Source organism: Tamandua tetradactyla, chromosome 14 (genome assembly GCF_023851605.1).
Source record: "Tamandua tetradactyla isolate mTamTet1 chromosome 14, mTamTet1.pri, whole genome shotgun sequence".
NCBI classification, from domain to species: domain Eukaryota; kingdom Metazoa; phylum Chordata; class Mammalia; order Pilosa; family Myrmecophagidae; genus Tamandua; species Tamandua tetradactyla.
This window is the reverse complement of record NC_135340.1, coordinates 67,418,872-67,443,383: the sequence shown is the minus strand read 5'-3', so window position 1 is coordinate 67,443,383 and position 24,512 is coordinate 67,418,872. Positions and strand designations below refer to the sequence as shown.

The 24,512-nt window shown below is 39.0% G+C and overlaps 1 protein-coding gene across 9 annotated transcripts in view; it reads left to right on the top strand.

Moving 5' to 3' along the window:
- The first annotated feature begins 1,010 nt into the window (after positions 1-1,010).
- The window catches only part of MYO5A (myosin VA), a 278,306-nt gene continuing 254,804 nt past the window's right edge, over positions 1,011-24,512 (top strand). For 5 of the 9 annotated variants that reach the window (XM_077127925.1, XM_077127923.1, XM_077127926.1 and 2 more), the window contains exon 1: positions 18,539-19,248. Coding sequence is in view for 4 of the 9 variants with exons in the window: in XM_077127922.1 (XP_076984037.1) it covers positions 1,077-1,103 (27 nt within the window). In the remaining 5 variants the exon portion in view is untranslated. Of the gene's footprint in view, positions 1,104-18,538; positions 19,249-24,512 lie in introns of those variants that run through there. The other 4 variants (XM_077127922.1, XM_077127921.1, XM_077127920.1 and 1 more) reach the window with 1 other exon arrangement.

The following is a 24,512-nucleotide window of genomic DNA, read 5'->3' as shown; positions in this document are numbered from 1 at the left end:
GCCATTTTAAAGTGGCATCTTGGTTCAGCTTCAGGTGCTATTAAGGAGCCTTTAATCACAGGAGGGGACAGGACCAAGAAGAGAGGTGGGGCAGAAGGGTAGCCGAATCTCTGCTGATGCACAGGTCTAGGAGAATGGTAGGTGAAAGGGCTGCTCCCTAGGGCACCTTGCTTCAAAACGCACAAGTTTCTGTAGCTTAGAGCAGGCCTCTATGTTCTGGCATCAAGAAACAACCTTGCTGCAGACGCCTAGATGTCAGGGGTGACCTTGGTGATCCTTTTCCTGAAATTCCCCTCCTGTGTTGCCCTGTTCTTAGTCCACTGCTGCTAACAAGGTTCTTGTGGAGATGTTTGCAAGCTCCTTTAGGTAATTCTATGTCCTTTCGAGAAGATTTCCCCAAAGTCATCTCCCTAGAAACGCTTGGAAGAGCAGGAAAAACAGTCTGGAGGCTCCCAGTGGTTTACCTGGGCACCCTCAGTGACACCAGCTATGGCCCCACCTCTCAAGAGCTGGGTTATTCTGCACTTTCCAGGACTCGCGTGGGGTGGGGGGCGTCTGGGAATACCACGCGCTCCCGGGGCAGGTGTGCCTCCAGCGGGTCTCCTGAAGCGGGTTTCTGGGCCTTGGCAGCGCCGGAGGAGGCGGCGTGACGGCGCTGGTTGTCAGGCTCAAGATGCTCGGTACCCGCAGCCGATGGGAGGCAGCGTGAGCCTGAGAGTCCGGAGCAGCCGCGGTGGCAACGCTCGAGCGCAGCCTCCTCCCGCTCCCACAATGCACTGGGCGGCGGCGGCGGCAGCGGCATCTCGCACTGCCGTGGTGGCTGCGGCAGCTGCGACCCCGGGGACCCCGGGCGCGCGAGGCGCTCTCTACAGCTTGCGGGGAGCCCGGGAGTGATGGCGAGGCTCCCGCGGGCCGCCCGCGCCTGAGTCGCCCGCCCCGCCCCACCCGGTGCGTCCCGCCCCGCCCGGCTGTCTGCCGGCAGCCGCCTGGGCGCTTCCTAGTCGGCGCGGGCGGTAGCCCAGGCGAGGAGCGGCCTCCGCACAGGCGGGGGGCGTCGGCGCGGCGGGGCCCGCACCATGGCCGCGTCCGAGCTCTACACAAAGGTAAGGCGCCCCGCGAACCCGCGCGGGAGGGGGCTGAGGGGCCCGTGGCGGGCGGCGCCGCGGGCTGTCAGGCCGGGGTGGGGGTGTGAGGCCATGGCCCGGAGCCCAGTCAGCACCATCCCCTTTCGCAAACCCCCGGCCCGGCCCTGCCGCGACGCTGGGAGCGGCACCTTCCTCTTTCGCCGCGAGGATGAATAAAGCGGCGGAGGGAGGCCAGCCTCGTGGGGTCTCCCTGGCCTCCTGCCACACGTCTCGGGTTTGGGGCAGATTGGGTTTCTGAGTGGAAAGGGGGCTCGTGTGGATTTTGTAGGGCGCGTCTCGGTCAGGATTTCCCAGCCCTCGGTTTGGCACGGGAAAAAAAATCCCGGCTGATGGGAGATGCTTGCTTGATCTTGTAGATCCGATGGCCGGTCCCTTGGGGACACACGCTTAAAATAACGTCTTGGGTTGGTATGCGGTGCCACTTCTGCCGCCAGTCAGCCTTTCCGTAAGGGTATTGGGAATTCTATAAACGGTGGCCAGTCGATTTTTCACATTTAGATGGCCGGCTTTACATTACTGCCCCAGAGTGATGATCCCCTGGGAAGAAGCAGCCTGGATAAATGCGAGCTGATTCACCGACTAGGATGGTCTCTACCCATTTGTCGCTGGGAATTTGCAGCCTGCTTGTAATCCTTTAGAGCTTGTTTGGCTCCATCCATGTCTTTTCTATCCGCTGGGGCGAGCCTTTTCCTTCGGGGTTTAAGTTTAAGGGAAGTAGCAGCCTTTTCTCTCAAGCTGACACCAGTATTCTCTGGGTCTTGTAATCTCTCAGTAGTTGTATTTTGGAGAACGTTGTCCTTGAACACTATCCTGAAGATTTAACTTGGGCAGAGTGTGGTGCCGTTTGTGAGTGTGTATGTGTTTTGCCAGCTAGTCATTTACCTCTAATCCGAATTAACAGAATTGCCTTAACTTTTCAAGTTCACAATTGCAGCAGAATCTCTATTTAGGAGGCCTGGAATCATTGTTTCCACATGTGACCTAGATGAGTGCAGGGTCTAATTTGCAGCATGGTATAGAGGAAAGAGGTCCAGTCCAGACGTTAGAATACTTAGATTCTAGCTCTGCCTTTTCACTTTCTAGCTTTGTGACTTTGGGTATGCCACTTAAGCTCTCTGTGCTTTGGTTTTCTTCTCTGTAAATGAAGTTAATTATACCTGCCCTATATCCCTTACAAGGCAGTTGTGAGGATCAAACTTAATAATAGATGTGAAACCTTTTCTAATCTATGAATTGCTCTACAAATTTGAGATACATGATTAATGTCTTCAACCATGAAATCAGGGTTTTGCATGCAACACTCTCTGGGATCCCTTTCTTTCTAGCCCCAGATTTAAAGCCTGCACAATTTGAACTTCTCTTTAAATCTGTTAATTTCTTTCTTAGTCTGAAGTATGAATGAATGCAGCTGGGAATTGATTAAAAGTTATTTTTTTCCCATAGTATCTCTTTTATTTGCTATCGACAAGGTGAAATAGAATTTACTATTTTTAAAGTTTTGCATGGTATATTGCTTTCCACATTTTACTGTCTGTATTTATTTTTACATCCACTTGACAATTTTGATTAAGAGGAACATTTATATTAATTATAATTACTGTTAAATATAGTTCAATATAATTCATAAAATTCAGTATAATTACATATTTGAATCTGCCTTCTTTTCATGTACTATTTGTGCTCTCTGTTCTATGTTATTTTTTCCCTCCTGAATGCTTTCTTTTGGAATGATTGTGTTCAATTTTTCTCTTTTATTTATTTGGATGAGATGCAGTATTTTAATTTCTTTTAGAGATTACCTGAGAAATTACACTTTTTGCTTTTCTTATCAAATCTGTAGTTATTTTTTATTGAACTTGCCAAATAATGTATTTTTGTTGATATATATTATATATTCACATACCATGTAGTCATTCAAGTGTGCGATCACTGGTTCACAATATCATCATATAGCTGTGCATTTGTCATCACAATAGACTTTTTTTCTTTTTTTTTGTGAAAAATAACATATATACAAAAAAGCAATAAATTTCAAAGCATATCACAGCAATTCGTTGTAGAATGGATTTCAGAGTTTGGTATGGGTTACAATTCCATAATTTTAGATTTTTACGTCTAGCTACTCTAAGATACTGGAGACTACATAAAATATCAACATAATGGTGCAGCAGCCATACTCATTTGTTAAACCCAAACTTCTCTGTGTAACTCCACCATCACCTTTGATCTTTCTCTGACTCTTTAGGGGTATTTGGGCTATGCCCATTCTGGCTTTTTTCAATTTAGAAGGGGGTGTTGATAATATGGGATGAAGGGATGTAACTAGTTGATGTTCTGGAAAGGCTGGCCCCTCTGCATTTAGGGTTTATCTAGTCCAGGGACCCATCTGGAGGTTGTAGGTTTCTGGAAAGTTGCTGTAGTGCTTGGAACCTTTGTAGAATCTTATGTAATGCCGTAGGTGATCTTTAGGATTGGTGGGAATGGTTTTGGTTGGGGTTTGGCAAGCTATGATAGGTAGCAATGTCTGGCTGAAACTTGCAAAAGAGTGACCTCCAGAGTAGCCTCTGGACTCTATTTGAGCTCTCTCAGCCACTGATACCTTATTAGTTACACTCCTTTTCCCCCTTTTGGTCAGGATGGCATTGTTGATCTCATGGAGCCAGGGCCAGGCTCATCCCTGGGAGTCATCTCCTATGCGGCCAGGGAGACTTTCACCCCTGGATGTCATGTGCTAGGTAGGGGGTAGGGCAATGATTTCATTTGCAGAGTTGGGCTTAGAGAGAGAGTGGTCATAATTGAGCAACAAAAGAGGTCCTCCAAAAGGAACTCTTAGGCATACCTATAGGTAGGCTAAACTTCTCTGCTACATACATAAGCTTCACAAGAGCAAGCCTCAAGATCAGGGGCTTGGCCTATTGATTTGGGTGTCCCTAATGTTTGACACAGTATCAGGGGTTTCCCCAGTGGTAAAGTTTAATTGTTCCATATTTTTTCTCCCACCCCTCAAGGGACCTTGCCAATACTTTTTGATTATCTTATTAATATATTCTGGGATGTAGCCAATCGTTGCATTAAGCTATACAGGATTAAAGGCCCTCATTCTTATTCTGGGCTCCCTGTGTTTGGATTGTTTAAATAATCTATACAGACAGGTTAAGTTAGATTATGTGCTACAGAAAATTTAGGTTCTGGACAAAATGAAACTTTCTTTCTTTGGTCTTAAAGAGGAGATGAGGTTCTAAAATACAGACAATGTTTTCTTTACCTCTGTGTTCTGAATTACCTTAATTCTGAACTGATCAACCTAGTTGTTATCTCTGAATACCAGGTTATACATATATAAAACAGCCTCTCAAAATCCAGAAATAACAATTACCACTCCGGACTAAATATGAGTGCTATAAGAACTTGCAATCTAGGCCCCTGTTTTCTTAAAAGTATTTCCTAAATGAGACCATACAATAATTGCTCTTTTGTTTCTGGCTTATTTTGCCTCAACAAATGTCCCACAGGTTCATTAACAATGTTGCATACCTCACAACTTTGTTCCTTTTTGTAGCAGTACAATATTCGAATATATGTATATACCATCCTTCACCAATCTACTTCTCAGTTCATCCTTCAGCCACCTCCATTCATTGGGCACATGTATAATGTCCAAAGTCCACAGTCCATCTACACCCTCAATTTTAGATAATTTCATTGTTCCTAAGAAAAAGATAACTAATAAACACACCCTACCAAATAGAAAAGCCAAACCTCCCCTTAACTCTTGTCCCTCCCCTTGTTATTTATCCCTGCTGTGGCTGTGGTACAGTTGATGTTTTCCTGTTAACATATCCCGTAGTATGCACTAGCAGTTTTCCCCATACATCTGAATTTAGACGCTCTTTGTACAGGATTCATACCTTGGCAGTAGTTCAGCAAGAATTTATTTATATTTGCAGTGTTAATCAGTGGGACCCATGGGTCTATACATCCCCTTTCAATCATGTTCACCTTCAATATGATAATATTACTTATAGATCCATCAGTGAACCACCTTCACTTTTATCTATTTCCTTACATTTAAGTTCAACCTAATTAACTAACCATTCACCCATCTCTAGCTTCCGTGTATCTCTAGGTCCCTTATATTCTGTATTATACGCCTCTGCTATTACCTTTACCATGATCAAAAAAGTGGACTCATACAGCATCTGTTCTTTTGTGTCTGGCTTATTTCATTCAGCATTACATCCTCGAGGCTCTTCCATTTTGTCTCACTGCTGCATAATATTCCATCATATATACCACATTTTGTTAATCCAGATTAAAAATTATTTTATTAAAAATATTTTTATAGTGCATGCTGTGTGCCCAGTCCTTTTCTAACTGCTTTATCAGAGTCATTTTCACATAAAAAAAATAGCCTGTAAACATTCTTTTGTCATTTGGTGTAACCCCCACTCCTCCCCCATTATGGTAGGAAGGATCCTGCATCAAGAAATCCTTTTTTTGAGTTACCTCATTTACAGTGGGCCATTAACTTAACTAGAGATTGATTGAATAATGAATTGCTGTTGGATTTTAGATCCACTTTTTTCCCCCCAAGTAATTTGGGAGAAAAAATTTCAAGATAGGAATTTTTAATTTTAAGGTTTTGGGCTTTATCGCAGTCCTGTTTTAAAGTTTTAGTCACTGTAAACAGAGAATGGTGTAGACATCAAAACTGCAGTTGAGCATACTCTGTCTTCTTCTAAATACTTCCATGCCTAAGAATAGTCTGGTCACTCATGTGGCTACTTGTTGGCTGATTTTTTCTGTGAGTTGGTCTTAGTTTACTGGCAGACAGAAATGAAATATTTATTGAGTGCTTCCTGTGTGGCAGGTACTCAGCTTAATGTTGAGAAATTGTAACAATGAGAAAGACATAGTCCTTTCTTTCAAGGGACTCCCACTCTGCTTCTTATATTCTTGACCCACTTTGAATCTTCAAGAGCATAAATGATCTGCTGTTACTTCAAAAGCAGGCAAACAGCTTTTAGGGTTTCTGTCAGTAGTAGTTAGAGACTGGATTGGGATAGGGGAAGGTTGGAATGTTTTCAGAAATAAAAGCTTGGGTAGTGATTATTGGAGGAAGAGGTAAATCATTAGAAGTAATATCAGTCAATAAACACAAGGATTTTTCCATTGTAGGGGATTGTAGGGAAGGAAATTATGGGATGGATTACAAGGAAAGATGTATTAGTGACATGCCATAATTATGCTCTTCAATATTGTGGTTAAATATGAAAAGTGCCTTTTAAAAAATACCGTTTGAAGATACAGATAGCTCCTATCACAGCAGAGGGCAAGAGACTGTCCAGCAATTTAGTAGGGTCTCCATATTGTAATGTTTCCCAGCAGAATAAACATTGAGGCCAATAGCTAATTTCCTGGGATATAACATTTCTGGAAAATAACATCTTAATTAAAACATGTTTGTTGATTTTTCTTGTATGACTGTATGACCTCATTTATATGAAATATATATAATAAGCAAGCTTCATAGAAACAGATAGATGTACAGGTTCCAGCGGCCATGGTAGTGGGGGTCAGGGTAGTGGGTGTGCAAAGGGGGAGTTATTGCTTAATGGGTACAGAGTTTCTGTTTGAGATGATGAAAAAGTTGAGGTATGGATATATTTGTCGATTTTTTAAAACTTTTTATTTTGAAATAATTTCAAACTTAAGGGGCAGTTGCAAAAATAATGCAAACCCCTTGCAGAGAACTCCAACATACTCCAACCCTCCAGATACTCAGATCCACCAATTTTAATGTTTTGCCACCTTTGCCTGTCTGCCTTCCTTTGTCTGTCTGTGTTTGCCTATCTATGTATCTATCATTTTTGGAACATTTGAGATCAGGTTATATACATCAGTCCCTGAACTTTTAATACTTATAAATTCATTTCCTACAAACAAGGATATTCATTGATGTAATCACTTTAAGTATAATTATCAGCTTTGTGAAATTTAATGTTATTATAAAGCTTACATTCTGTATTCCAGTTTTTCTTTATGTCCCAATAATGTCCTTTTAAGCCTTTTTTCTTCCATTGTTAGATTCCTCGGAGAATCATGTATTGCATTTGTCAGTATCTTTTTTTTTCTTCAAATTGTGGAAACATATATACAACATAAATCTTCCAATCCCAACCCCTGCCAAGGGTGTCATTCTGTGGAATTAATCACATTCACAATGTTGCAGTATCCTTACCACTATCCATACCTAGAACTTTCCCTTCACACCAAACAGAAACAGTACATTCATTTTGCATTAATTCCCCATTCCTCCTACCCTCCAACCCTGGTAATCTGTACTCTATTATCTGTCTCTATGAGTTTACATATTCTCTGATATTTTCTTTGTGGTAGCCCTGGGCTTAAGTTTAACATCCTAATCTATAGCCATCTTGTTTGCTTTGATACCAATTTAATTTAAATAGTAAATAGGGGTCTACTATGTTTGTATACCCCTCTGTGTTCCTACCTTTATGTAGTTGTTATTACAGATTACATATTTGTATGTTATGAGATCAGAACCTTTGATTTATCACTACATTTTATACATTTGCCTTTTAGATCCATAGGAAGCAAAAATTGGAGTTACAAACCCAAAATACAATAGTATAGGTTTTATAATTACCCACATCATTACTTTTACCAGACATCTTTATTCATGTGGCTTCAAACTATTGTCGATTGTCCTTTCCTTCCAAACTACAGAGCTCTCTTTACCATCTCCTATAGAACGAATACAGTGGTGACAGACTCCCTCAGCTTTTGTTTTTCTGGGAGTATCTTCATCTTTCCTTCATTTTTTTTTCGGACATGAGCAGGCTCTGGAAATTGAACCCAGGTCTCCCGCATGGCAGGTGAGAACTCTGCCATTGAGCCACTGTTGCCTGCCCTCTCCCTCATTTTTGAAAGGCAGTTTTGCCAGATACAGAATTTTTGGTTGGCAACTTTATGCTTTCAGTACTTTAAATATGTCACCCTGTTGCTTTCTTGTCTCCATGGTTTCCAGTGAGAAATTGGCATTTAATCTTATGGAGACTTCCTTGTATGTGACACTTTGCTTCTATCTTGTGGCTTTTCACAATTTTCTCTTTCTTTGGCATTCATCAGTTTGATTATAATATACTGTAGCATAGGTCTATCTTAGATATGTATATTCATGTCTTTCATTAAATCTGGGAAGTTTTTAGTGATTACTTCTTTGAATATTCTCTCTGCCCCTTTCTTTCTTCTTCTGGAACTCCTACAGTATATATATTGGTATGCTGATGGTGTCCCACAGTTTCCTCAGGTTCTGTTCACTTTTCTTCCTTCTGTTCCTCAGAGTATATAATTTCAATTGTCTTATACTCAAGTTCACTGATTCTTTATTCTGCCATCTCCAATCTGCTGTGGAACCCTCTAGGGAATTTAAAATTTTTGTTACTGTGGTCTTCATCTCTACTTGGTTCCATTTTGTAATTTCCATCTCTCTCGATATTCTCTTTGTGTTCATTTCTTTCAGTTTATTAGTCCATATTTTCCTTCAGCTCTTTGAGCATATTAGGACTATTTTTTAAAAAGATTTTGACTGGTGTAACCCTGATCTAGTTCTCCTCATTGATGGTTTCTAATGCTTTAATCTCCTTTGCCTGAGCCATTACTTTCTGTTTCTTTGTATATTTTCTAACCTTTCTTGAAACTTGGACATGTTATTATTTTAATGTGTTATTGCTGGAATTTAGACTCTGAGGTGTCTGTTCCTTAAGCTTGTATCTAGCTAGTGTTATGACAGCTGTCCTAAATTGCCAGGAGCTAACAAAAAAGAAGGAAAAAGAGAAAATACCTTTCTCAGTCTTTGCAGATTGAGTTGACTGTTCTCCTTCAGGGCTTATCCATGCAATTAGTTTAGAAAATAGCTCCAGGCCAAACCATAGGGTCCTCCTTGGCCCTTTCTGTGGGGGCATTTTGTCTTGGGTATGCACATTTGGACCTGGGAATTCCCTCATTTACAGTGGTACAAATGTTCTTTCCCTAGGAAACAGTTTCCTAACTATCTCCAGCACTCCATTTTATCTCCTATAACCAGTAAACTCTTGCCCCAAGCGGCATGACTTGACTGCTCACCCACAGTGTTCATAGGAGAGTTCCGTGAGTTGCCTTCTACGCACAAGTTCTGGGACAGCAAGTCTGAGGCCACCGCCAGATAGTTTGGGCCAGACATACATCCTCCCAGTATGTGCTGGAGGATTACTCTGCTCCCTCCAGAACTAGGACTACGGATACACCCTGCGTGTGGGTGTATGGGCTGGCTCTACTCTGAGCCAGTAAGGGGAGTGGGAGGAGCCAGCCAAAGCACCAGGAGATTGTACTGCTTTTAAGTAGCCTTTTTCTTGATTAGGCACTTGACCTGTTACTGAAGTCTTTAACTCTTTTCTGGCGCTTTGAGAAAGATGTTTCTGTTGGTTGTTCAAATCATCTGTTGGGGGAAGGAGCCCTGGGTTTCTCAATGGTACCATCTTTTTTTTTTTTTTTTTCCCCAAGAGAGAAAGAGTTTATTGCTAGGATTATCTTAGAAGAGCAGATGGCCATTCAGCCCAAAATCTGTCTCCCCAGGTTTAGGGGTCATGCTACAATCTTGATCAGGGCAACTGTTTGTTTATTTTTTTAAATAACAGCTTCATTGAGATAATTCACATACCACAACCAACTTGCCAGTATAATGGTTTTAGTATGTCTATAGAGTTGGTGTGGATTTGTTTTTAGGTCTGTCCTGTCTTGGTCCCAAAAGAATGTAAAGTGATCATGATATCTCATTGCTTCTGCTTTTGAAAATATTTGCCTATCTTGACTTGCCTGTAGCTGTCTATATTATAATATCACCTATAGGTTCTTTCCATAACTTCAAAGGATTCAACATTTGTGGAACAGAGTTTATCAATTAGATGTTGAAGCAATACGATGGCATACTAGTCCTCCTCTCATGAAGTTGCCAGAAGCCATGGATAGCACTATAGATGCTGTGGAATGACTGAGATTACATGAAGTTTTTTTATTAGGAGTTTGCATGTTGTGTCAAGCTGCTGAGTATTACAGCAGTACCAAAGCTATCTAAAACCCCATGCTCGTGAAACTACAGAAACTTTTCTAGATGAAACAGCTATTTAAACTAGTAGATTGATTATGTGTTACCTTCCTTTCCCACCATATTCCTTAATACTCATTGAAGCTACATGGCCTGGGTTTTTTTTCTGGATTGTTCAGTTTTAATATTCTATACCATTATCCCTTCAAAGAATAAGCATCTTAGAAATTTTAATATTTATCAAAGCTGTATTTTTCAGACTTCTTTGAACATCTTAAAGCAGGGCAGAAATCTCATCTTTGATCATGTGCCCTGATTTGGAGTTTGGCAAGCTCACTTGCTGCCTTCAAGTCTCCTGTCATGCACTTACATACATATGCCGTATTTCCTTCTGATGCCTCTAGGCCTGTTAATGGCGTTGCTATTCTGTACTCCCTTAAATTGGGAATCTTAGCATCCTTTTCCTTGCCTCTCATATCCTACTTCTTCTGTAGCAATTCTGATTTCACTTGACGTCTAGCTGACGGTTCAGATTCTGGACCTCCACCAGCATTTTCTTTCTCTATATCAATGATCTATGTTTATCTCTATCTTATTATAGTTATTTTATGTATATGTCTACAACTCCCAGAATATTGTAAGCCCCCTGAGATGCAGATTAGGGTTTTGTTCACATTCTGCAGAGCATAGCACAATGTATTAAACATATACATAGCACAATGTATTAAACATTTAATAAGCATAGGTGCTTATTAAATGTTTGAATACATGGATTCTTAAAAAGGGCAGAGACAGATTAAAAAATAATTTGGGATGATTAGTCTACTAATCTTACAGGAATGAAAAAGAATATAAAGTAATTACACAAACAAGTACATTAATAGACATGTTGGACACAACGAGTAACACAGAGGAAAACTAGATGCCAAGGAGAATAAGAGACTGTTGCAGAAAACAGAAGGTGAAGTGATAAAGGTCTGGTAAACTGAGGTGGGGGCAAAAGATGTGGGAATGAAGGGGACAAATCTGAGAGACTGGTCTGTGTGATGGATTAGATATAGGATAAGAAGGAGAGGTAATAATATAAAATGACTCCTGTAGCACCATCCTTGGAAACTGATAATTAAATCCCATGTCATCATAGTTTTTTACTCACTCTGTGGAACTTGGAAATTACTAAGAAATACTTTTTTAGATTGTTCTAGTAAAGCAGAATTGCCCATGATTTTCCTCTTGAAATTTGTAACTATCTCTTCAAGTGTAAAACTTCTGTTTATGCGCAGTGGCTAGATTACAAAAGAGGTTCTAATTCTAATGGAGAGCTGCTATTGCCAAATAAACAGTAAAAGCCTTTCGGGTGCTTTTAGTTTTTTTTTTTAAACTTTTTTTTTTAATTGTGAAAAATAGCATAGGCAAAAAAGCAATAAATTTCAAAGTACATTGCAACGATTAGTTGTAGAACAGATTTCAGAGTTTGGTGTGAGTTGCAATTCCACAGTTTTAGGTTTTTACTTCTAGCTGCTCTAAGGTTGGTGGTTTTAGTTTTAAAGAAGGGGAAATTGGAGAAAGGCCTATGAATGGAATTCCATGGATTAAATTACAACGCTCAGAGGAGAGGTGTGTTGGGGAGGTAGGAGCCTAATTTTTGTATATGAGAATGAGGGAGGGGCGATACAATCCCACTTACCTCAGAAGGTAACTTACCTCAGAGGGTAAGTTAGTTTCTCTGTTTTTCATTTTATGATGGATTTTATCACTATCGGGAGAATTTAGGGGCACATGGCCCACTGAAAATAGACTTGAATTTTATCTCTCTTCACTTCAAACAATTCCTAATGAAGTATAAAGTATTTTGGGAAGCATAACTTTTGGCTGATCTATGGAATAAGGTCTGGCCTTAGAGAAATTATTGTATTGGAAATCCTATCTGTTCTCCCACTCCACCCCACCCCAATGGACCTGTGTGTCCCACAGTGGTCTTCCCAAATTTGTTCCATTTGCCTGCCTTGGTAGTTTGTCTTCCTTCCTCCTAACCCCCCACTCTCTCTCATTTTTATCAGCTTTATTGAGGTATGATGTATATGCATTAAAAGTTACCTATTTAAAAAAAATTACCCATTTAAAATTTACAGTTCCATGACTATTGACAAATATATCTGTCATGTAACCACCACCACAAACAAGATATAGAACATTTCTATCTTTCCAGAAAGTTTCCTTGTGTTTAACTTCTCTTCCCCAGCTTATTCAAAGAGTTTATCAAGTTGTACTTGTCTACTAGGGCAGAGTAAAGAGTTTTTTAGTTTAAAATTAATGTTTGGAATTCAGTTTTGAATGTGATAAAAGTATAACCAATAGTGATACTTAATATAGAGGGCTAAGCTTAGTTATGCCGGTAGAATTTCATTTTTTAATGGGATGAAGGAGTGGATAGAAAAGTTTAGGTGGTTTTTTAATCTTTGCTTCACTTTGCGTTTATTAAAGATGTCCTTTTATGCTTCATTTCCCCAGGTCATTAATCTGCTAAAATGTAATTTTGTCAATTTTGCCCTTTAACAACTCCTCTCCCCCATCTACCTTTGTTGTAATAAGTCTGGATTTGCCCTGATATAGGTTAAACTGCAGAAACATATCCTGCCATGCCTCAGGCATTCTCCATTTCTCTTCTAGCCCTCCTTGTTTGGAATTCCTCTTAGCCAGCAGCCATTAGCATTAATCATCTTCTTGTAAATAAAGATTTTTTTTGCCAATTGTAGAATTTAGGGTGAGGTAATCATGTTTTGATTTTGATGTATTGGCTCCAAATTTGAATGAAATCAATTGGAGAAATGAGTTCTCCCCACGTGTTTATGAGGATCATCTACCTCCTTTGGCCTGATGCACTGCTTTCACCAAAAACATGAGCAAAATGCTATATTGATAGAAGATTGGACACAAAAAAGACAAGTTTTGTCTACCCTTGTTTACTCATACAAAAACATGGATTGTCCTGCCCAGGAATCTCAGGTGTGTCTTGCAGTTTGTACTTCTGGTTTAATATGCACTGAAACTAGATGAATTCCAAAGTAGGATAAATAAAATGATCAAGACATTGCAAAAGCTAGATAGACTAAAAGGTTGACTCCTTAGTTTAGAAAGATGAAGGTGGTCTGGAAAAATAAGATTTAGCATTGAGACTAGTAGATGTCTATAACATCCAATTCCAGTTGAGTAAGGATATTTGTTAAATCCTGAAACAAATAATTTTATGTCATTTAAACATTAAGTTTACATTTATGAAACTCATTGCATCAAGTATGGGCTAAAATGTATTGTATAGATAAAAAGGGTCTCAGTAATTTCCTCAATGAAGGTTCAAACACCTTGATTTACCAAACTTCTCTTAGTGTCAAACAGTTTACCAGACAAAATTATTTTAGATGGAAGTAACAGAAACTGAAATAAGTTTAAACCAGAAGGGGTTTTACATGTTTATGTAAACTAAAAATCCAGGCGTGAATATGGTCTCTGGGCTCTCCTGTCAGGCCGTGCTGTCTGCCATTGGTTTCACCCTGAGGACAGTTCTCTTAGAAGTAAAAAAGATGGCCATTGACACCTGCAGACCATGCGGTCTCATAGTTCTGGGTATCAAAGATAGAGAGGCTGGTAGAGAATTCTGGTTGCCCTTGCTTGGAGCCCTATGCCTAGTCCTTTGACCACTCCTGTAGGCAGTAGGGGAGAGACCATGAGTGGTCAAGTCTGAGTCAGGTCCTCCCCCAGCGGCCACGGGGAGGGCAGAGCAACGTGATTGATGGTCCTACTCAGACCTTTGGGATGGATAAGAGCTATTCCTCATGAGAAGGAAAGGTGCTGGGTAGACAAAATAGAACAACCATTCTCTATTTATGTTGTCTATGAATAGGCTTACCAAAATAGCAAAGTGATTGAGTTCTGTCTACCCCACCTTTGATCTATGAGTAGAAAAATGGGGGAATTTTGCATAATCAGGAGGATATCATATGTCTTTCTCTTAGAGAATCAGTTTGAATTAAAAACAAAAAACTTAAAAAATCATGGAGAGACTTCTGGGTCAAGATGGCAGCTTGACAACATGCGCATTTTAGTTCGTCCTCCAGAACAACTACTAAATAACCAGAAACAGTACAGAACAGCACCCGGAGCCATGATAGTGACCGGACACACAGCATACCCCAGTCTGGACCAGCTGGACCGGCTGCGAGCAACCCCCTGAACTGTGAGTTCCCAAAGCTGCGGCGGCTGGCGCCCCTCCCCCACAGGCCGCTTCCCAGAGGGGAAAGGAAAGAACTTTACCAGCAGCAGGGACTGGGCACAATCAAACACCAATTGTGGAACTAATTAATAAATTCTGACTACTAAAAATAGGCCCCCAGCTTAGGTGAACCTGATCAAAGCAGAGGTTGCTCATTTTTGCCCCTGCACCAAGGGGGCAGGACTGACAGAAAAGGGGGGAAAAAAAAAGAAGGAAACAGGTTTTTGTGGCTGTGTATCTACAAAGGCTTGACTGCCTCTGGATACAGTGGCAGGACTTTTCAGGCTGCGTCTGCCCCAGGCATAGGCAAAAGTGAGCTCCTTTGGGGCTTATCTGGAGCTTGTGCCTTCCCCAGGGGAGGGGTGAAGCTCCACCCAGGTGGAATCCCTCCATCAAGGAATTCAGACACCAGGGCTTGACGATTTGAAGCCATTAAAACCAGCCTACAACCTCTCCTCTGTCTCCACCAAGCCCCCAGCAGGGAGAGTCTGCCAAAGTTAAAGGTACTGCATCATCTTACGCTGGTGGGACCTGCAGTCAGACAAGCACCATATACTGGGCAGGATAAGAAAAACAGAGTCCAGAGACTTCACAGGAAAGTCTTTCAACCTGCTGGGTCTCACCCTCAGGGAAAACCGACACAGGTGACTCTTTCCTCCTGATAGGAGGCCAGTTTGGTCTGGGGAAATCTGGCTGGGGTCTATAATATCTAAGTAGACCCTCCTAAGTGTATGGGGGGGAAAGGCACCACACAAGCAGGGCAAGAAACAAGGAAACAAGAACTGAAAAATTCTCCTCTGTTGAACAAAACTTAAGCTAAAGGTCCAGATAAAGCTGAACGGAATGTCAAAGAACAGATAGACAACAAATTCATCCAGCAAGAAAACCCTAGATAAAAGAAGTGAAAACAATCTCCAGAATAAACCAATTAAGGTAATTAAATGCCTAGAAGCCAGCAAAAAAATAACAAATCACACTAGGAAAATTGAAGATATGGCCCAGTCAAAGGAACAAACCAACAATTCAAATGACATACAGGAGCTGAAACAATTAATTCAGAATGTACGAACAGACATGGAAAACCTCATCAAAAACCAAATCAATGAATTGAGGGAGGATATAAAGAAGGCAAGGAAGGAACAAAAAGAAGAAACTGAAAGTCTGAAAAAACAAATCACAGAACTTATGGGAATGAAAGACACAGTAGAAGAGATGAAAAAAACAATGGAAACCTACAATGATAGATTTCAAGAGACAGAACATAGAATTTCTGAACTGGAGGATGGAACATCTGAAATCTGACAAGAAACAGAAACTATAGGGAAAAAAATGGAAAAATATGAGCAGGGACTCAGGGAATTGAAAGACAATATGAAGCGCATGAATATATGTGTTGTGGGTGTCCCAGAAGGAGAAGAGAAGGGAAAAGGAGGAGAAAAACTGATGGAGGAAATTATCACTGAAAATTTCCCAACTCTTATGAAAGACTTAAAATTGCAGATCCAAGAAGTACCCCAAAGAGAATAGATCCAAATAGACATACTCCAAGACATTTAATAATCAGAATGTCAGAGGTCAAAGAGAAAGAAAGGATCTTGAAAGCAGCAAGAGAAAAGCAATCCATCACATACAAGGGAAGCCCAATAAGACTGTGCGCAGATCTCTCAGCAGAAACCATGGAGGCGAGAAGACAGTGGGATAATATATTTAAATTATTAAAAGAGAAAAACTGCCAACCAAGAATTCTATATCCAGCAAAATTGTCCTTCAAAAATGAGGGAGAAATTAAAACATTTTTAGACAAAAAATCACTGAGAGAATTTGTGACCAAGAGACCAGCTCTGCAAGAAATACTAAAGGGAACACTAGAGACAGATACGAAGACAGAAGAGAGAGGTGTGAAGAAGAGTGTAGAAAGGAAGACTATGAGTAAAGGTAAAAAGAAGGAAAATTAGATATGACACAAAAAATCCAGAAGGCAAAATAGTAGAAGAAAGTACTACCCATGAAGTAATAACACTGAATGTTAATGGATTAAACTCTCTAATCAAAAGACATAGTCTGACAGAATGGATTAAAAAACAGGACCCATCTATATGCTGTCTCTACTCAGAGGACACGAGGCCAAGGACACAAATGGACATTTACACACCAATGTTTATAGCAGCATTATTAGCAATTACCAAGAGATGGAAACAGCCAAAATGTCCATCAACAGAAAGTTGGCTAAACAAACTGTGACATTTACATAAAATGAAATATTATGCAGCTGTAAGACAGAATAAAGTTATGAAGTATGTAAAAACATGAATGGACCTTAAGGACATTATGCGGAGTGTGATTAGCCAGAAACAAAAGGACAAATACTGTATGGTCTCACTGATATGAACTGACATTAGTGAATAAACTTGGAATACTTCCTTGGTAACAGAGACCATCAGGAGATAGAAATAGGGTAAGATATTGGGTAATTGGAGCTGAAGGGATACAGATTGTGCAACAGGACTGAATATAAAAACTCAGAAATGGGCAGCACAATATTACCTAACTGTAATACAGTTATGTTAAAACACTGAATGAAGCTGCATATGAGAATGATAGAGGGAGGAGGGCTGGGGCATAAATGAAATCACAAAGAAAGATAGACGATAAAGATTGAGATGGTGTAATCTAGGAATGCCTAGAGTGTATAATGATAGTGACTAAATGTACAAATTTAAAAACTGTTTTTGCATGAGGAAGAACAAAAGAATGTCATTACTGCAGTGTGCTGAAAATAGATGGTACTTAATATTAAAAAATTTCAACTAATGTGTGAGACTAAAGCAAAAAATGTTTATTTGGTACAAATCTATACTTTGACTAGTGCATCTCCTAATATAACTTATGTAGATAGTTGATTGAACACCTTAAGTACATGGAACTTTGTATAGGACATGAGATTTTGTTGGTTTGTCCAGGTGATGCCCTGATGAATCCCAGAGTGATCTGATCAGTGAGTGGAAAAGTATTTGCAAAGTCCCCTTCAGGGAATGGTGAGAATGGGGGAAAACTCAACTTCCCCAAGTTGAAGTCTTGATATTCTCACAAGCAGTGTGGACAACCAAAGCTATAGGCCAAGCCCCCAGTCTTGGGGTTTGTTCATATGAAACTTAACTCCACAGGGGATAGGTCAAGCCTATTTAAATTAAGCCTAAGATTCATCCCCAAGAGAACCTCTTTTGTTGCTCAAATGTGGCCTCTCTCTCCGGCCAACACAGCAAGTAGACTCACCACCCTCCCCCTGTCTACGTGGGGCATGACTACCAGGGGTGTGGATCTTCCTGGCAGCGTGGGACAGAAATCCCAGAATGAGCTGAGATTCAGCATCAAGGGATTGAGAAAAACTCTAGAATGAGCTGAGGCCCAGCATCAAGGGATTGAGAAAAACTCTGGAATGAGCTGAGACCCATCAAGGGATTGAGAAGACCTTCTCAACCAAAAGGGGGAAGATTGAAATGAGACAAAGTGTCAATGGCTGAGAGATTCCAAACAGAGTTGAGAGGTTATCCTGGAGGTTATTCTTATGCATTAAGTAGATATCACCTTGTTATCCAAGATGTAATGGTGGGGCTGGAGGGAACTGCCTGAAAATGTAGAGCTGTGTTCCAGTAGCCATGTTTCTTGATGATGATTGTGTAATGATATAGCTTTCACAGTGTGACTGTGTGATTGTGAAAACCTTTTGTCTGATGCTCCTTTTATCTACCTTATCAACAGATGAGAAGAACATATGGAATAAAAATAAATAATAGGGCAAACAAATGTTAAAATAGATTTAGTTTGAAATGCTAGTGATCAATGAAAGGGATCAGTAAGGGGTATGGCCTGTAAAATTTTTTTTTTCTGTTTGTTATATTTTTCTGTTGTCTTTTTATTTCTTTTTCTGAATTGATGCTCATGTTCTGGGAAATGATCATGATGATGAATATGCAACTATGTGATGATATTGTGAATTGCTGAGTGTATGTGTTGGGAATGTTTGTTTCTTGTAATTTTTTTTAATTAATAAAAAATTAAAAAAAAACGAAAACCATGGAGAATCCAGACAAGCCAAAGTTACTAATAGCATATCAGAGATTGCTTTAGAAATTTATTTCTCATTCAACCTTAATTCATTAGAGATTATGAATCCTATGACACCTTTTCTTCTGGGTCACTTTCTGCCATATTTTCTCAGCATTTTATTTTCTCTTAATCTCTCCACATCCTTGCCTGTATACGTTATTCTCTTTATCCCATTTTCATCCGGAGATAGTTTGCCAATTTTTATATTTCTCCCTTTTGACTGTGCAAGTCATCTTTATTCATCTCCAGTGGTATGCTATTGTATTCTCTCTCTTAGCTTTTTACCATCATCCACCTCTTTCATCCTTTTACCACTTCATTTCATCTGTCACCCCTTATACTCTGTTGTGTTTTCTTATAACCAAACACACATATACCTAAGATTGAATTAAATAAATTGTTATTCAGTAATTTAGATTGAGGGTACTTCATTTCCTCAAATCCATGTACTTTTGCTTTAGTGGTTACCTCTCCCTGAATGTGACATCACAATAGGAAATAATTTTGCATAAATCATTTTCTGTGTGTTTCAAGCACTCAGACACTTCTGTATTAGACTAGGTTTTAGACTAGTTAGGACTTAGTTTTCGGCTTACCACACTGGAGACCTACATGACCAGGTATTTCTTTAAAGATATTATCTCACTTTAAAACATTTTTGTCCCAGTATTTCAAAAGCTTTTTGGTAGGCTTGATCACTATATGCTCAAGTTGAGAAAAATCTTACCTCTTGATTTAACAAGCAGTATATTCAGGTTGGGAACAGAACTACTGGAGATGGTTTTCCAAAAAATCAGAAAATGTATATATTAATAATAAGGGATTTGGGTTCAAACCTCAATTAAAATTTCCATCAATTCAAAATATATACTTCTTATCTTATTTTAGAAATGAAAAGTTAAAAGCATTGGGGTTAATATTGCATTTTAATCCACTCTTCCTGACTCATTTTTTCAGTCTGGACCACTAGGGTTTCTCAAGATAATTGACATTTTAGGCCAGATAATTCTTTTTTTTTGTGGGGGTTGGGTTGTCCTATACATTTTAGATTGTTTAGCAGGATCCATGCCTTCTACCTACTAGCAACCACCCAGTTGTGACAAAAATATCTCCAGACATTACCAAATGTCTCCTGGGGGGCAAAACTCCCCCCTCTTGAAAATCATTGTCCTAGGTCTTTAGAAGGATTGGGGTAAGAAATGGTGAAAAGGAGTTGAAAGCAGATATGGGAGGTACACTGTTGGTTTAGTGGCAGAATGCTCACCTGCCATGAGGGAGAACAGGTTCAGTTCCCAGCTTTTGTACCAAAAAAACAAAATAAAAGAAACAAACAAAAGAACAAACAGATACAGGAGTTAATTGGAGAAACTTTTAAAAAATTGCTTGACTTTTAAGAAATATTTTTTCTGCTTATGGAAATAATACATTGTAGATAATTTGGGAAATATACAAATAACAAAGAAGAAAGAACAGCTAGTTATGTCACTTTGAAATAATCATTGTCAGTTACTGATTTACCTCTATAAGTCTTTTATGTATATTCATAATGGTAATTTTTTTTACTTAATATGTATCGTGAGGATCTTTTTATATAACTAAATATTCATTGGGAATATGTTAATGACTTCCCATCATCTGCATGTACAATAATTTACTGTTGGGCATTTTCACTATTATAAATCATGTACTGTGATGAACATCTTTATATATGAATCTTTGTTTAATTAGTGAATTTTAGTCAATTTTAGAATCCAAATCTCTCTACCAAGGGTTGGCATTTATATTTATACAGGGGAATGTATTCACATTTATTTCATTTTAAAAATAGCACTTTTAAAATGTACATTGCCTCAGGGGTAGGGTGACCAAATGTCCCACTTTTGAGGAATGCTTTTTGCCGTTCACTGTCTTCGTTCTCTTTTGAGAGAACCTCTTAGAGTAGAGGACTTATAAATATATAAATTTATTTCAAATTTTAAACCTTTTGAAAATATAACTACTTCCTTTTGTTGTTGCTATTCACTATTTCACCTTGATCTTGTATCTGGTCCAGAAGGAATAATTGGATAAGATTCTAAAATAGGAGGAAAAAACCATGAAGTTTCTGCCCTAAAAGTATAAACAATATAATTTTAGCTTGAAAATTGCCTGATAATATTGTTATCATTTCATGGTAGAAAACATGTCTTCCTACTTAGGACAAACTATCTGGAGCAGCCAGAGCCTTGCTTTCAGTCAGCAGTCCAGAACTTGAGAATCCTTCAGCTTCAATTGCCTGCTTTAAAACAAATAAGATGGAGTGAAATTTACCCAACTCTAATGATAATGTTCTGGAATTGAATCTTTGTGGTGCTCAGATAGTGTTTTTCGACTTTGTGGTCCTCCAGGTCTTTGCTATGCACAACAGCTCTCCTGAAAGACTAGTTTTCCCAGGGAAAGCCACAGATACAGTCTAGGGTTGACTGTGTAGTACCTTATTTACAGAAGGCATAGCAAACTGAGCTGAATCCTTAGCATCCTTGAAAATATCTTTTCTTTTCTTACCCCACTAAAAATTTGATTTTTACCTTATTTATTTAGATGTCATTTGTTTTCTTCTAAAAGGTGTATCTTGTGCAAATGCTTAACTCCATGGCAGTATAATTATCAGATAATAAAGATTAATATTTACTGAGGCCTTCAACTGTATGTCAGGACTTGAAACTCTTTCCTTTCTTGGTTTTCACCTTTCCCGGTGACCTAAAAGAGAGACTGCATTGTAGTAGTCAAGGGCATGGACTCTAATAGACTCACTGGAACTGAATCATAGTTTTCTACTTTCTTTGTGGCTTTGAGCAAGATTCTTAACCTCTCTGTGCCTCAATTTTCTCATCTTTACAATGGGGATAATACCTAGCTCATATGTTTTTTTTTAATTTTTAAATTTTTTAAAAACATAACAACATACAAACACGAACATTCTTACCATATGATCATTCTATTCTTGGTATATAATCAATGACTCACTCATATAGTTTTAAAATATGTTTTTATTTTAGTAACATATGTAGAACTCAAATTTCCCATTTTATCCGTATTCAAATGCTTTAAGTTCATTTGTATTAATTTCATTCACAATGTTCTGTTACCATCACCAAAATCCATTACTCTAACTTTTTCATTACCTCAAAAGAAACTCTGGACTGATTAAGTAATAACTCCCTCTCCTTGCCCTACCACCTGCTCCCCTGCTCTGAGCCCCTGGTAACCTATAATCTAGAAATTTGCTTCTTCTAGGTATTTTATATAAGTGAAATCAATCTAATATTTGTCCTTTTGTGTTTGACTTATTTTACTCCACATGGAGTCTTCAGGATTTAGCCATGTTATAGCATGCATCAGAACTTCATTTCTTTTTACAGCTGAATAATTTTCCATTGTGTGTATATACCACATTTTGTTTATCCATTCATTTGTTGATGGACACTTGTGGCTATTGTGAATAACACTGCTATAAATATTGGTATACAAATATCTGTTCGATATTCGATGTACAAATTCTTTTGGGTATAAACCAAGGAATGTGATTGCCAGATCATATGTTAATTCTGTTTCTACTTTTGAGAACTTATTTTCACAGTGACTGTACCATTTTACAATGTCACCAGCAATACATAAGTGTTCTTATTTCTCCTTGACCTCACAAATACTTTTTTTTAATGATAACCATCTTGGTTGGTGTGAAGTAGTATTTCACTGTGGTTTTAATTTGCTTATCCCTGATGACCAAGTGCTTATTGGCCATTTGGTATTTTCTTTGGAGAAATGTCTACTCAAAACCTTTGCTCATTTTTTAATTGGGTTATTTGTCTTGTTGTTGAGTTGTACCTTATATAGTTTTAATGATGACTGTATTACTTTAAAACATTAAACATGCTTTGAGTAGTGATTGGTATATAATATGCATTTATAAGTGTTAGCTATTGTTGTTGTTATAGCTATTATTCTCCTTTCTCTCTGACTGCTTTTTCTTCTTCGTAAGCTCACCAATCCTCTAATGCCTCTTCAGTACTGGTACTCCCAGGTTCTGTTCTTGATCTACACTTTTTCCTCCAGTAGTCTGATCCATTCCCGAATTGGAAAGAGATTTGGAAGTCATCAGCACTTCATTTCTTTTTACAGCTGAATAAAATTCCATTGTGTGTATATACCACAATTGTTTCTAATTCACCCTAACCTAAGAATCCTTACAGACAACTGCCTTAGTGATTATCTTCCTAAGAACCTCATACCTAGCATATTTAAAATTGATTTTGTCATCTCCTCCCTCCATCTTTACACCACTTCACCTTACTTAACTTTCTGTGCCTTAGTTTCTTCATCTGTGCAATGGGATAATAATAATACCTATTCCATAAGGTTGCTTTGAGAATTAAATGAGGTAGTTCATGCAAAGCATTTAGAATAATGTCCGGCATATATTTAAGAAATGTAGCTGCTCCAGTTGTAGTTGTTATTTGTATTTCCTGTCTGGTGAATGGCATCAACATTTATCCATTAGCCCGAATCAAAAACTTGGAAATCATCTTGATTTACTTTTCCCTCACCCATGCACTCCAACTAATCAGTTACTATTTCCTAATGCTGCCCCTTTTCTGTTTCGGGCCCTTATTATTTCTTACTTGGATCCTGAAGCCACTTCCTAAGCAATCATTGGTCTCACCTTCCATAATCTGTTTCATTCTGTGATGATAGTAACCTTTGTAATGCACGTTTTCAATCATGCCACTATCTGGCTTGAAATTCCTTAGTGATTTCCTATAAGAATTTACCATGGGAATAAATTTGTTAGTGTAGTGTTCCCCAAACTTTAGCGTGCATCTGAATCACTTAGGAATCTTGTTAAAAGGAGATTATGACTCAGGGGTCTGGGGTGGGACCCAAGACTGCATTTCTAACAGCTCCCCGTTGATGCTGATGCTTTAGATTTAGGACCACACTTTGAGTGGTATGGCTGTAATGCACAGAGCTCTTCATGACCTACCTTCATCTTGGGTCTGCCTCGTCACTCATTGATTTCCCCTGGCATTTGTTCTTCATTTGAAGTCAAGAACTCTCCAGGTTTGCCTTCTTCCTATTTTTCAGTATTTCCCTTGCCAGACTTTCTTTACTCTTTCATAAATCAGTTCTTCTAGACCCTATTCTGGCTAAGATGCTCCTTCTGTGTGTTCATACAGCACACTCTGTTTACTTCTGTCCTAACACTTACCACAGTGCATTGCAGTTATCTATCTTCTCTGAGCCCCTTGAAGACAGGAAAAAAACTCATTTGTTTTGTTTTGTTTCTCATAATAATTATATTGAGATGAAATTCACATCAGTCCACCCATTTTAAGTGTAGAATTCAAATGGTGCTTTTTTTTTTTTTTAACCCAGCATCTAGACCAGTGTTTGGTACGTGGTAAGCACCAAGTCAGTGAATGACTTAATTAAGTGAAATTAAAGTGTGACTGGTAGTTTTCTCCAAATCTTCCTCTCCACATCTATATCTTTGGGTTTAACATTTCAGCATTCACATCATCTTGTTTATTCATCAGTATCTCTTCATGAACTTCCTTCTGCCATTCCCTGTTTTTGATATCAGGGAAAGGAACCACTTTATTCTCTTGGTCAGTTTTAATGTGTCATTGTAGATCACTTTCCTCAGTTCTCTAGTGCTTCCAGTTGTACTCCTTTTCGAACCACACACCATGAGTGGTACTTACCCAAAACACAGATCTTACCATGTTGATCTACAGTGCAAAGCCCCTGACTGGTACCCAGTCTCCCCATCATCTACTATAGAATAAACTCATTTCTTAGTTTGGCATTCAAGACTTTCATGATCTTTACCCAACTGTATTCT